This window comes from Propithecus coquereli, unplaced genomic scaffold (genome assembly GCF_000956105.1).
Source record: "Propithecus coquereli isolate 6110/MARCELLA unplaced genomic scaffold, Pcoq_1.0 Scaffold303, whole genome shotgun sequence".
NCBI lineage: Eukaryota > Metazoa > Chordata > Mammalia > Primates > Indriidae > Propithecus > Propithecus coquereli.
The window spans coordinates 265,518-279,676 of NW_012148653.1; the positions used below are offsets into that span (position 1 = coordinate 265,518).

The following is a 14,159-nucleotide window of genomic DNA, read 5'->3' on the forward strand; positions in this document are numbered from 1 at the left end:
ACTGTTATACACAGAAGAGAGCTTCTCCCAATTAAAAAGAAAATCCAAATAGGCATTTTTAGGCATTAACCAAAAAAAAAAATCCAAATGAAATATACTTGCTGTTCAGTTTTAATAGCATCTTGATAAAGGTATGCTTCCTTTCATTTGAATACATTTCTGCACATGTATATGTTTTAAAATCCAGGAAACAGCCAAACCACAAGTTAACTCTTAACATGAATATACATAGTTAACCCTATAGTAAGCAGCCCCTTTGAAAAGCACTGATGCACCCAACAGTTATATGGATCGTTTATTTCATAAAGAACAACACAAAGTTTACCATCACTAATACCCAGTACCTATAGTCACTTAATGTTCTGGAACACAATGATGTAGAAGGCAAGTCTCTTTTGAAAATGGCTTAAACTCAAGCAGTTTTCTTGCTGAACATCAAACTTTATTATTCCAGGAAACAGATTTAGATAAGAAAAAATGAAATAAATACCAACCCTAATTTAAATTACTTAAGTATTCAAGTCTATAAAAGTAGGAGGCTAGAGGTCTGTGGTCAGTTTGTAATTAGATTTTAGATAGTTGGTATGAAACTGTAAACTCACTATCCAGACCACTTAAATGGTTTAGAATGGTGGTCATTTTAATACGGTAACACTTCTTAATTAAGAAAAACATGGAACAAATTCTGTGAAGGATTTTTGGGTCTGTGATTATAAATTCTTAGAAATTTAAAGCAAATATTCATTAAGGCAGAGCCGACATTTCCCAAAGAATGATAACAACTGGATCAGTATCATTTTGTTAAAATGAAATCTATGATAAATTGATTCTGGAAAGCTTGTCAATGAGTCAGAATCCAGCTTCTTCAGTAGTAGGGTCAGCGGAATTACTGTAGCTCATTTTAGCATTATTGAAAAATTTCTGATTGGCTCAGGAAATTAATGGGTCCTGGACTTGGGGGAGAGTTAATTTAAAAAGTCAGTTGTAAGAATCACATTACCTTTGAGCCAAAATTTAATAAATGTCAGCTTTCAGAAATGGAACTTCACACCAATTCTATTTTATTTCCTACACAGATAACATTTGAGGACAGATGTCATATGTGAATTTATGGTCACATCCTTTGTCCCTATGAAAAAGTAAGAAGTATTCCACTGCTTGTCATGATAAAATTGCTCTAGCAGTAAGTGTGAACGTGCCACAAATTTCAAAAGAATGAACAATCATTTTGTCAAAGTGTTGCCTTTTAAAATGGCTAACATGAAACCTCCAATATTTGTTCTAAAGAAAAAGATTTACCCACTGGAAGGTTTTCCTAGCGATACATCCCAGCAGCTTGAAACAGTGAAGTGTTTGCATGTCTACGTTAGTTTGTTTGGTGGGATACACATCTGTACTGCAGAGCAGCTGTCTGATGATTTGTCAGAGCTGTGAATGCGTCGGCCGAAACACTCTGGCAAACATTTATGTGTAAGAATTGAGTTGTTCTTTTGACCGAGACTGGATATCTTGCAGTTCCTGTTCCTCCTTTGCTTTGATATCCTGGTAAGCCTGCATTTTGCTCGCATCCTTTAAGTAAGCCCAGTTAGAAGACAGTATCATGAGGAAGTGGATCTGGAAGAGAAGGGTGAGCATGATGGCTAGTGAGCATGTGAGAAGGCAAAGCGAGGTGCTAGTCAGATTAGACAGACTTGACTTTAAAGGGGGCGAGGGTTATTCTGTATTAATACTTGTTCTGCTAGCAGAGCTATCAGATACTGAAAGCATACTCTAATTGGTTTCGCATTAAAAGGCTGAAGAAAAGTTAGTACACAATGAACTGGAAAAAAATGGCCAAAGGTATTGTTAAGAAAAAGCAAAAATGAAATACAAGAGGGTGCTTTTTTACCATTCTGATAGTAATTTTAAAGGCCAATGCAGAAGGTCAGAAACACACGTATTTGTTTTAAGTGTATTGCAAAGATCTTTTCTACCTATGGATAAAAATCAATTCCCCCAAAGGCCTAAAAGTGTGAACAATGTTTATTTTGAGTAATTAAAAAACTACATATTTAACATGGAAAAAATTAATGTCAAAAACCAAAATTAAGAACTATAGGCAAAGCATGCAGCCTCTGTGTTAACAAACTCTTAGTAGAGAAACTACATTTTATTTTGTAAATACCAATATTTCATTTCACAAAATGTAAAAATCCTTATTATCATTCTTTACAGTTGATGTAGCAAACACTTCTTTCCTGTTTATTTTCCTCATATCTCCTGCAAAGTAATTCTATATCTCAAGTTCCTTATAGTTCATACTTTCTTCTCAACATATTTGAGACCTTCAGATCCAGCCTAGTTTCTCTTCCTGTTAAAATCTTATGTGCAGTTTGAGAACTAGCTATGAGGAAACAGTTATTACTCAACAAAACACAACAATTTAACGTTATCAGTACCAGTTTTGTGGGCTCTACAGGAATGATTGTGTTGTGCAAAAAAAAAAAAAAAACCCACATGTAAATTCTTTTTATCAGAGAAAACAACTGGGTGACCTTTTTCTTCAATTTATCTGGCTTATTTGAGGGGCATTTGGTACTGAACCATGTGATCAGAAAAAAATTGTTTTAAATCAAATTTAGAACACATTTGTAACATTTTCCAGAAAGAATCTGACAAAACAAAATCCAGATTAAACGGGTTCTCTTCCATTTCATCAGCACTTATTTTTGTTTTCATCATTAAAATTGGTTATCAGACAAAAATGTGGGTATGCCAAAGTGTTAATACTTCATTTAGAGATACTGCTCAAAGTTTAAGTTCAAGAAAATTATTTTTCAAAGGATGCTCACCAATGTCAGTAAATAACTGAATCCTTTTCAAAATGTGGAAATAGCCAGATCTCATTATTTTGTAATTCATGTACAGTAAGTCATCTTATTAATCTACCATGCAAAATGAGTTTACTACATAAAGCTATTTACAAATTACTGTAACAGAACTGCAGAAACCTAGACTCTACTTTAGTCTGGAGTGTCAGTGATATTTCATGCTATAGAGCATAGCTCTCTAAAGCTCCTTATGGGCCTTATGCAATTTAGAATTTAGTGCAGCAATCTTCCCGACTCTTAAACTTCAAAACCGCATAGTTATATGTAGTAGCCATCATGTAGATCAGCTGGTGGAAGAGAACAAAACAGGACAGTAAGATACAGGCAGTGAGGCCGATGCCACAACACTTCTAAACTTGGGTGGGCATGGTGCCCAGGCTCCTAGCCTAAGGTGCTTCTTTTTCCCCCCTTATAATCTTAACAGATGATTTTCATATCTAGCACACACAAACGTTTTTCTCATCACACATGTACAGTGTAAGTCCTTTGCTCTGCCCTCAGGACATTTTATTCAAAGGACCTGGACACGTTTCAGGAGTAACAGGGAGGTGGGTCAGGAGCACGAGAAGGATGAAGCTAAATGCTCATTTCCCCCCTCACCTCTCCCAGCTGCCTCTCAGCAGCAATTAGTCCTTGTCCTGCGCCTATTGCTCAGCCAGGAGCACAGGTCACCACCGTGACTCCACAGGTTTCTTTCATGGGCTGATAATGGGAAGGAATGACTTAATGGGGAAACTGGGCATGACTCCTTTTTGAGCAGCTATTTTCCCCATGCTCTACCAATCTTAGTTGGTTTTCTTCAAATCATAAACCAAGCCCTGCAAAATCACATATACACATACACACACATACAAGTGTGTATTGATATTCGTCATTCACAGATTCCATTTCTGAGAATTTGCCTAATTGCGAAAATTTATTTGTAATCCCCAAATTGATATTTGCGGCACCTTCAGTTATTAGGGAACGTGCACAAAGCAGTGAAAGAGCTGTCGCTCAGTGCCCACATTCCCAACTGAGGTTGAACATGACGACGCTACACTACACTACCTTACTTCCGCTCTCAAACGGTAACCAAGTGTCCTTCTCAAAATCTATTTAGGGCCATGTTTTTCACATTTGTATGATTTTTACTAGTGATTCTGCTGCTTAAAATGGTTCCCAAACGTAGTGCTGCAGTACTGTCTAGTGTCCCTAACATGGGAAGGCTTCGATGTGCCTTACTGGAGAAAATGGGTTATGATAAACTCTGTTCAGGTATGAGTGCTGGTGCTGTTGTCCGTGAATTCAATATTAATGAATCAACTATATATATATATATATATATATGAAATAAGGTGTCTTTACACAGAAACACATAAAACAAGGTTATGTATTGATAGGTTGATGAAAATGATGTGATCAGAGGCTCACAGGAACCCTACCTTGTATTTCCCCTAAGAGCGATGGTTCAGTATTCGCTAATTCAGTGTTTGAGGAGACTTTATAAAACATAACTACTACGTATGATGAGATCAACTGTATACACACTCATGTATGTATATGTGCGTATTTCCATTTGGAAGTTAAGATTTCTTGGTGAAGAAATGGGTAATGCGCCTCACATGAGCATTTGTCCATGACTACAGTCATGAAGCTAAGTGCTGAATACAACAAGGCAATACACTAGGCCTAGTCAACAGGTGTTGGTACCCTCGCCTCTTTCCAGAGTCCAAATTGCATCACCTACAATTGTTGCCAAGGCAGCCAACTAGTACTTCCTGCAAACTAGACATGTGGACAGTTTCCACGGGTGCCAGTTACCAAGATTGACTGCCAGCATCATTGGCTTCAGTAGGCTGGTAAAAACTGGAGGGAAATCTGTCATTTAGAGACTGTAGGGAGGGGCTCATCTAGGGTGGTCCTGGGGCCGTTACTCACCAGAGCAATGACGGTGGCACCAGCTCCCGCACAGGCCACAATGAACAGGTGATAGGACATGTAGAACTAGGAGAAAACAGGGCACCAATTAAGTATTTGATGCGGGATGAAATGGCCCACACCATTCTGGGGGGCGGCTTCATCTTTCTCCTTGCAGCTGTTCTCTGCAAGGCTGAGTGCAGGCCTGTGCTCCCTTCAAGCTCTACCTGCACATGGCAATCACCTGGGGAGCTTTAAAAACTTTCTGATGCCCAGGCTGCGCCCCCAGACCAATTAAATCCGAACGCTGGGGGCTGGGTCTCAGCCATCAGGATACTGTAATGCTCCCTTGAGGACTGCAACATGCCTCCAAGGTTGGGAGCCCCTGCTTTGAGACAGTCCCTGTGATGGATGTACAAGTTGACAAGGCAGATAGGGCAGGGACTGATTATTTCTGTAACTCGAAAGCACAGTAGGATGTTCTTAAATATGCAAACTTCCACCAGTGCATTTAAGAATTTTGCCTTATAAACAGTTATAAGCCAATGACTGAAGAATTTTTTAGGGCTGAGAGAGTTTAAAACCAAAGTGTTAGGATATACTGCCAATTAAGAATCAATGAGAGATAGAGAAATAATAACAAGTCATTCTGGAAATAGAAATGATTAACTATGGCATCATCTATTATATACACAAATTCAGTGGAATCTTTTCTATGAAAATTAACTTACATTTGTTCTGTGACAAGTATTATACTTTGAAAAACTTTCTAAAGGGGAAAGAGAAGAATCTAGGTATATTTTCAGATTTATAGGTTTGAGATCACTCCTAAATTATTGCCCAAAGGAAAAGTTCTCCAACTCCTAAGGATCCTCACCGAATGGGTTGGACCATATGAAGTGGCTATTTTTGTAGGTCAAAACTGGCTGAATAGTGATGGTTTCACACAGTTCAATCTTAAAGAGTCTACAAAAAAGAGCTTTTGTTAATAGCATTTTAACCATCTCTCTTGCTCTTTCTAGCTGCCTAATACACAAGGTGACCACATGTGAGCCCACTGAACTGTGCCAGGTTTACCTCATTCGTGTTGCAGATGTTCTCTAGGGCAGAGCCACATATTTTTCCTGGGAAAGCATTCCAAGGAATGATACCTGTAAAATGAACCCCAAGGGAATGTTAGTGCAAACTACAGTGCCTCGTGTTCTTAACAGACCCCACCACTTTGGATGACGGTGACAGTGTAATTGTAGGCTTTGTTCTTCATCAACAGTTTATGTAGTTGCTGTCCGCCAACAGGCATTTTGGAATAGTAAGCCCCATTTGGACAATAGGGCAGGAGCAAAGTCAACTAGTCTTTAAGAGATTTAAACAGTCAGGTATTTTTTCCCCTACAAATTGTGCTTTGTTCAGTGGAGTTGATATTTGTAAAAATTGATTTTCCAATTTATTCCCTACAGTGCATTTATTAACTATAGTTAGACAAGCACAGGATGACTCCCTCATAAAGCATTTTATCATGCTGAAGTCAAATACCAGAGGCTGGGAAGCACAATCTGTGGATTCTCTCTCACTGTAACCCTAAGTCCCCTCTGCAGTGACAACTGTCCATTAGGCTACTGTTCTTCTTCCCCTTTGATGCATAGGTTTGTGCTTAAATGTTAAACACAGCTCAGTTTACACTTCTCCTAGGAGGTAAGGAAGGAGTATTAAAAAAAAAATCCTTATTCTCTCCATCCTTGAGATGGCCCAAGAGTAAATCTTTATGCCTCAGAAGAATGGGAAATGACCAGTCCCCAAATTGTCAGCGAAACTGGTGATTTTGAGAATAACTAGTTGGGCAAATATAGAGGATTTAAAAAGATGATTACAGGTTACCAAAAATTTGTGGCAAAAATACTTATTTTTAAGGCAGAAGGGAACAATACACATTTAGATACTCATTTACGAATACTTTAAAAACCAACTTTAGGCTCTGTTTTCAAATCCACCATAAAGAACAGTGTTGTTGAGCCTTGGTCTTTGTGCAAAGAGATGAGCCTGATGGGCAGTTTTAGGCAAGTTTCATATTATGTTGTAGGATAAGATGTTGAGAATAAGCCACGTGAGAAAAACAAGAAACAAAAATGAAATAATTATCTTTCTCCAGAAAAGCTCTAGAAGGACGGGTATTTCCCCTTCGATTCTAATGAAATCTCTTTTTCCCCCTAGTTGTTTCTGCCAAGAACAGATTTCCTACTATCCTAGCCGGAAGCAGTAATTAGACTTCTTCCTTAGGATGCTGCCTTCTCTAGCTCAGCAGGGAAGTTGAGCCCCAAATTAACTGACAGGAGAAGCCTATGGCCCCTTCTGTGGCTCATAACAACGAACCAACCTTGAATTCCCTATTGTGAAGACCCCCATTCGTAAGGAAAATATGTTTGAACTAGTTTCCAGAAGCCGACGATGACTTTTATAGAGTATATTCTAATGACTTTAAAATACATCTGGATTCTATGTTACATTTTTCAGTACAGATGAAGTTTAAGCAAGTGATCACTTAAAAGACTTGAATAGCTGGATGCACAAATTAGTTGAATTATAGTGCGTTAAATATTTTGGATGGAAAGCTGGATGTTATAAAACTGAAAAGAAATTAAAGAAGAAATAGATAATCTTTTTATAGTGGATATCTAGAAGTCTTCTTTGATTGAACTGAATTATAAAGTAGTTTCACATTATAAAAAGCATCTTTTGTTACATATTTAACTATAAAATATCACAAAATCTTGATGGACTTTTTCAAGGAAGTAAAACCCTCAGTGATGTTTCCATCCAGAAAACTGAGCATACTGAGGGAAAGAGTATGAACTATTCCAACAGAAGAGTATGAAACAGATCATATTAAATGCCCATGTAATAATTAAGGTCCAGACGAATGCACAAGAGGATAAAGAATTAAAGGGGGGTGAAGAGGAAGTACCGTATTGCCGGATATCCACACAGATCTGCTCCACACCCGTGGTCCCGTTGGTCTGTGGCGACTTGATGACTTCACAAGTTGACCATATGTTGTAGAACATAAACACGGGCACCGCCGAGAAACCAAATACGCCCAGCCAGGCCACTCCAAGCACGTAGGTGAGGAAAACGAACTAGGCCGAAACAAGAGGAAGGAGAATCAGCACTGAAACACACAGGAACATCCCGAGAGGAAGGCCTAATGCCCACCCTGCGGGATGCCTTAGGGACCTAGGGACCTCTCGGTGTGGCAGCCAGAAGGGAAAGCCTGCGGCACAGGGGAACAGGGGAAGCCAGAGCAAGATGATCTAGAATGTGAGTGCCTGAAGCTGCTTCAGGGACTTTCTCAGGTCCCTCCTTTAGCTCACAAGGCCACGAGACCCCAAGAAGTGATTTCACTTGTGCAAGGTCACAGGGCTATGGTTAGTGACCGGGCCTCACACGAGACGCTCTTTCTAAACATTAGTTCTGAAAACTCACCATCCTGCTTAATGTGGGATAGTCTCAGGGTGCTTTCACAGGCCACCGAATTATAACTTCATAGGAATTCCTCAAAAATTATTATTTTTTTTTTTTTATGTAACAGAGGGCTGGTAGAATAGCAGTTGCTATGGGAAGCCTCTCTCAAAAGGAACTTTGCTAGTTTCCTGATCCTGTGAAATTACTAAAAGCATTAGATCCTTGAACCTTTATCAAAAGTTTCAAATAGTCATGAGATCAAGCTTAATGCACAGTGACTCTGATAAAATTCTCATTTTCCTCTCGTTTTCATTTGTCTCTAAGATTCTCAGCAGCTTTGCCAGCAGAGCAATGGCTTAGGGAAAAAGCTACCTGACATTCACCCACACATTGCCACAGGCGATTCAAGCAAGAATATGATCCTATCACTTGAATTTCTGCATAACCTTCTGCCTTGATGACCAATTTCAGGGAGCTTTGAAAGGCTGCCTCAAAGACGTTGTGGGATTTCTATTCTCAGGTGTACCCACAGAGCATGTGGGCAAGGCTTTGGAGCTCTCCTAGTTTGGCTTTTATTTTTTTTGGCTGATGGTGGAGACCTGGGCTCCTCCTAACTTTGCACATGGCAGCAGCTACCTGGGCGGTGCAGGGCCGCCCCTTGATGGTCACCCCAGGAAACTGCAGACACAAGGCACTTCCTTTTATTTCAAGGAACATTTGCATTTCTAAAAATATTCAAAGAAGCAGATTTCAGCAGCGTGACCTCCCCCCTTCTTCCCCAGTGCTTATGATCCAGCTGCACCACAGTAGGGTTTGTTTTTTTCCCTTCAAAAGAAAACTTTACTTTCTTTCTAATAACACCACAACGACCTGAGCAGGAAGGGGCTGGCGGTTCTTGGCCTTGGTGAGCCTTCCCTCCCTGGGAGGCTAGTACACCCCAGAAAGACCCCCCCACTAGGGGCCAGCCCTGTCTTGGTGGCCTCCAGCATTCCAGCTTCCCCAGCCAGCTCCTGAGGGCACAACCTCCCACAAAGGGCTGAGGACACGAAGGCTGCTGGTGAGCAGAGCTCATTCGCCTTCACCTCACACAACTTTCTGTCCTGAGCCCTGCCCTGTCACCTGCGTCTTCCTAACACCCTCCAAGGCAGGTCAGCATTGTGATCCCTTGAGCAGATCTCAGCACACAAATCCTTACGACAGATCTTAAACAAAACCTGACACACGCAAGAGCTAAAAGCAGGCTATGCTGGGTGGGCAGCGGGCTTCCTCCACGAGAACAGTGGTGTCCCTGGCTCTGGGTGAAGTGCCACTGGCTCAAGTACAAGCTCGTGGCACTCTCCACCACCTATTGTATACAGACAAATGCCAGAAGGATCTGAAGACCTTAAACATCAGGCAATTGCTGACTTAATGCTGTTCCCTGGCAGAACCCATACCCCTTTATTTTTTAAACCTGATGGGTAGAAGTGAGAGGGAAAACTGTCATTTTAAAGCCACCAGGAGGTTTTTGTGGGGGGTTCCCACTTTCTGTGGCTATTTTCCTTCTGCTCCCCAGTCATTTTTTAGCTGTCTCCTTCCCCCCAAAAGTAACCATTCCTCTGACTTGCACAGTCTCTTCCTCATATTTTTTTAAATATCAGCTTTATTGAGATATAATTTATTCCCAAGAGTTTTAGAAATCATTCTATTATTCTATGAACTTAACCTGAAAAGCCAACGTGAAACCCCCAAATTCTGAGATTAGAGATCGAGGGGGTTCATATCAGCAAAGAATTAAATAGTTCAGCAATTGCAAGGTGGGTTTTGTCCCAGTAGGTAGTTTCTTTTAGGAACATGGTTTTCTGAAATAACACCCAGACACACTACCTGTGGAGACTATTATCTGTCCGTGGGAGGGGTGTGCGTGCCTGTTCTTATTCAAGCATGTATGCCCAGGAGATTAGGTAAAGGAGACCCTGAAGGGGCCCAGCCGACAGCCTAAGCCCAGCTGGACCACTCTGAAGTCCCACAAATGGTGTCATTCCAGAGGAACCTACAGGTTGGCATCTGGACCCACGCAGCTTGTCACGTTCTGCTGGCCTGCTCCCTGTGGGTGCTGTTTCTCCTGAAAGGAGTGGATGTGGCGTGGGACGCAGAGACGAGAGTTGAGCCCTCTGCTGACGTGAGGGCAACAGGGCCTGTGGACTCCAACAGGAGTGGTGTCCACGTCACAATCCCCTTCTCGCAGTCCCACTGCCCTCAGAAAGACTCTGATATCTGTGGCCTGTTCTTAGTTGTGCTAGGGGACTAAGGACTGGCTGAGCCTCTAGTGGAGGATGGTGGTACAGGAGAGAGCAGTGGCCTCAGGCACAGCGGTGGCAGAGGTGGCACAAGATGGCAGGAGGCAGGCTGCCTGAGGGCAGCGCTGGCTGAGGGGCAGGGGCCACCTGCAAAGATCCCTGGGGAAGAGAGCCCGGCCCAGGCATCCCTCGCCGCAGCCTTTGGGGCGTGGGATCAGAGGACTGTGAGGTGGGCATCACAGGAGGAGTGACACACAGATGGGACCTGAGGTTATGTCAAATTATCCGGACTCTTTGGGGTATCTCCTTGGCCACTTCCTCCCTCCTTGAGCTCCATCCAAGACACTACCCTCCTCTCCGGCCACCATTCTCCCTCAGTTCCTGGTGAAGGCTCCTTCTCCTTGGCCTACCCAGGAGGTGCTGGTGCACCCCACGGCTCTCCCTCCACACAGCTTGTCACACGGTGTGAGCTGGCTCGTGCCCACCATGCTCGCTCAGACAACTCCAGCCACCCCAGCCCCAAGCCTCCATGTGACGCCATGGATAACCCCACGTGGCACTCCGCAGTCACATCAACGTCATGCTGAATCCACCCTCCTCAACCTCTCCCCCTCTCCACAGCCTCCTCAGCACGTTGCCCAGGCCAGAGACTTGGCGCTCAGCCCTCCTCTCACCCTGACGCCTGCCTGCACACCCAGCGCAGAGCCCACCCCTGCCACTGTCTGGACCTGTCCCCGTCCTCCACGCTGCGGCCATGCCTACCTCCCATCTCCACCATCACTCGCCACAAGCTGACCTTCCCTTCTCAGATCCATCCTCCACACTACTCCCGCATGGAGACCTCGCTGCTCGTCTTTGTCGATTTTATTCCCAGCCTGGCATCCAAGGCCTTTCCAGATCTGGTCCCTGGCCCCCTTCCAAGCAGCGTCATTTCTAACCGGCCTCGCCCGGCCCTTCCCTCCCAGCCGGGGCACACGGCTGGCTCCCTGGAGGCCCCTCTTTTCTGGGCCTCCCTGCCCTGCTTACGCTGCTTCCTCTTCGCCAGGCGTCGTGTGAGCAGCTTCCTCCACTCCACGCCGCGAAGCCCTCCGTGCGCGCGTGCAGCTGCAGGCTGTGCACACATCTCCAGGGCGCAGCCCCGGCGTTTAGCCGAGGACACGGAAGCCAAGGGCCGGCCACACAAGCAGCAGGGCCAGCGAGTGTCAGCACAGTCTCCCCAGGCCTCAAGCGTTCCTCCTGGGCCCAGCAGCTGCCAGTGGCACGTCCGCCCAAGGTACGGTCACTTTCCTTGAGACGCTTAAGGCCTCATGCTTAATGTTATTCTGATAAAACCCCTACAGACCCTTCATCCCCAGGCTCCGGTCACTGGGTCACAAAGAATTCCATGAAAATCCATATGCCTCCCTGAGGAGGATTTTTCTGACCAGTGGGCTCTCCTGGTGCTTTAAGCCAGACCCCGAGTCCTCTCCTCGCCGGAGCAGAGCTCAGCCAGCGCCCAGCGAGCCCGGGCCCCTGCCGTGCCGTGTGTTTTCCTTGAGAGGCCAACAGCCTTCATCGGCTAGCCTGGGGTTTCCTCCTTGGCATTAGTGCTTCCCTTGACGCCCAAGTTGTTTTCTTTGCACCTGACCATCTTTCAAATGCTAGACCAATGCAGCCAGCTGGCCTCGAGACATTTCCATGTAAATGTGCTGTCATAAACTCAATTTGTAAACTCAAATTCAACCACAGGGTTTCCTTTTGTGATGCAGCAATTTTTAACCCTGGCTTTTAAATCAGCTATATTAAAGATTTGTTACCCTCTAGACCAGAGGCCAGCAATTTTGTCTTACTATAAAGGGCCAGCTAGCAAACGGTTTAGACTTTGCGGGCCACATGCGGTCTCTGTTACAACCACTCAACTCTGCTTCATGCTTTGTAGCATGAAAGCTGCCCTAGACAATATGCAAATGAATGGGTGTGGCTGTATGCCAATAAAACTTTGTGATCCTCAAAACTTGAATTTTATATAATTTTCATATGTCATCAAATAGTATTCATTTGTTTTTTCCAACCACTTAAAAATATAAAAAACCATTCTTACCACTGGAGCTGTACAAAATCATGTAGTAGGCCAAATTTGGCCCATAGGCCATAGTGTGCTAACCACCATCTTAAGACTATAAGCTCCTTAAAGAAGGAGCCTGTGTTTTAATCTCTGCACCTCTATTGGCTAGCAGAGTCCAGCTAGCCAGTACCAGCTACTTGGTACAGTAGGGTGCTGGTATAATATTTACAAGATTGCAACTATTTCTTATAGTACATTACATGTATGTTTTTATGGCCGTGATCTATATTTTAAAGATAAACAAAGGGCAGTCCTAACTCTGAATTGATAAGACCAATACTTGTGACCTGGACCCACTGTCTACTCTCAGAGAGCTGCTAGTTCTTACTCAATACAAGGAAATGCACAAGGACGTGGCTCTGTTTATCAGACGATCAGTTGCCAGAGGTTCGCACTCACCATTCCACTGATGCAGCGGCCACAGGCGGTTGTCTTAAACTCACCGTGCAGTTCTTTCACTGCACTTGTGGTGTAAAAGCCTTCTGCCAACAGAATGATCCCATACAAGAAGAAAAAGGATGCAATTCCATAGATGACATACTGCATCAGTTGTATCCTATGAAAAGAAGAGATCCTGAACTGTTCAATTCACTGTGCAGTGGCGACTACGTTTCTGGACTCTGGAGAGAGGACTTGAGGAGCATGCTCCTGTGATGGCATCTCCCACCCCATGGATGGCTTAGGTGGGCATCCTGGACAGACATCCCTGCCCAACCCCCAGCAACCTGGGCCTCTCTTCCAAGGTGGGCCCATGTTTGCAATTGAGATGGACAACCTTCCCAGGCAAGGGAGAAATTTCCTTTGGTCAGGGGCAGGGCCTAGTTGTAATCTTTTAATACTTACCCAAGTCCTGTGCGGTGAGGGTTAGAATCTTCATTTTGCATGTAAGTAAACACAGGCATCAGGGAGTTATGCTACTCATCCGCGGATACACAGTTAGTGGCAGAGCAAGCATTTGAACCCTGGTCCAATGGATACCATGTTCTTTCCGTCATATCAGAATGCCTCCCAGCCAGGCCTCATGCTTCATGTTACTCTGATAAAACCCCTAAGTAAGCACTCAGGGCTTCTTTGAGGAGTAACTTGGGCAGATGTTCTTTGCATTGAGAGTCCCAACACACAAGTGATAGTAGGTCAAGTACGTTTAGGGTACAGAAAGTTAATTCACAACTAAATTTGTCCTACAAAAGCTGACAAAGACCCAGATGACTGGTCCTCAGCCTTTGCCCATTGGAATCACCTGGGAGGTGCTAGGAAATACTGGTGGTGCCTGGATCCCTTCCCCAGAGATGACGACTTAATTGGTCTGGGGTTAGGCCTGGGGAGTTTTAAAGCTTCTCAGAAGCTTGAGAGCCAGGGATTGAGATCACTAGCTAATTAACTCAGTACACCTTTCCCAGGGTCCGTCCTGGGAAACAGTTCTTCTTTGCATAGTTGGCCCTGAGTTCCCTGTCCTGCTCCATCCCCCCTTATAACCTCCCACACCTCCTCTGCTCATTCCTGTGGATGTCATGCATGAATAGATAAAGAACAACATTCCCTAAGGACTCC

The 14,159-nt window shown here is 43.8% G+C and overlaps 1 protein-coding gene across 4 annotated transcripts in view; it reads right to left on the reverse strand.

The window, feature by feature from the left end:
• Positions 1-1,384: 1,384 nt before the first annotated feature.
• The window catches only part of GPM6B (glycoprotein M6B), a 149,164-nt gene continuing 136,389 nt past the window's right edge, over positions 1,385-14,159 (reverse strand). For 3 of the 4 annotated variants that reach the window (XM_012649815.1, XM_012649814.1, XM_012649813.1), the window contains 5 exons: positions 13,008-13,164; positions 7,729-7,900; positions 5,847-5,920; positions 4,791-4,856; positions 2,514-3,157 (listed from right to left, as the gene is read on the reverse strand). In XM_012649815.1, coding sequence (XP_012505269.1) covers positions 3,077-3,157; positions 4,791-4,856; positions 5,847-5,920; positions 7,729-7,900; positions 13,008-13,164 — 550 coding nt within the window. In that variant the 3' untranslated portion in view covers positions 2,514-3,076. Of the gene's footprint in view, positions 1,615-2,513; positions 3,158-4,790; positions 4,857-5,846; positions 5,921-7,728; positions 7,901-13,007; positions 13,165-14,159 lie in introns of those variants that run through there. The other variant, XM_012649811.1, reaches the window with a different exon arrangement.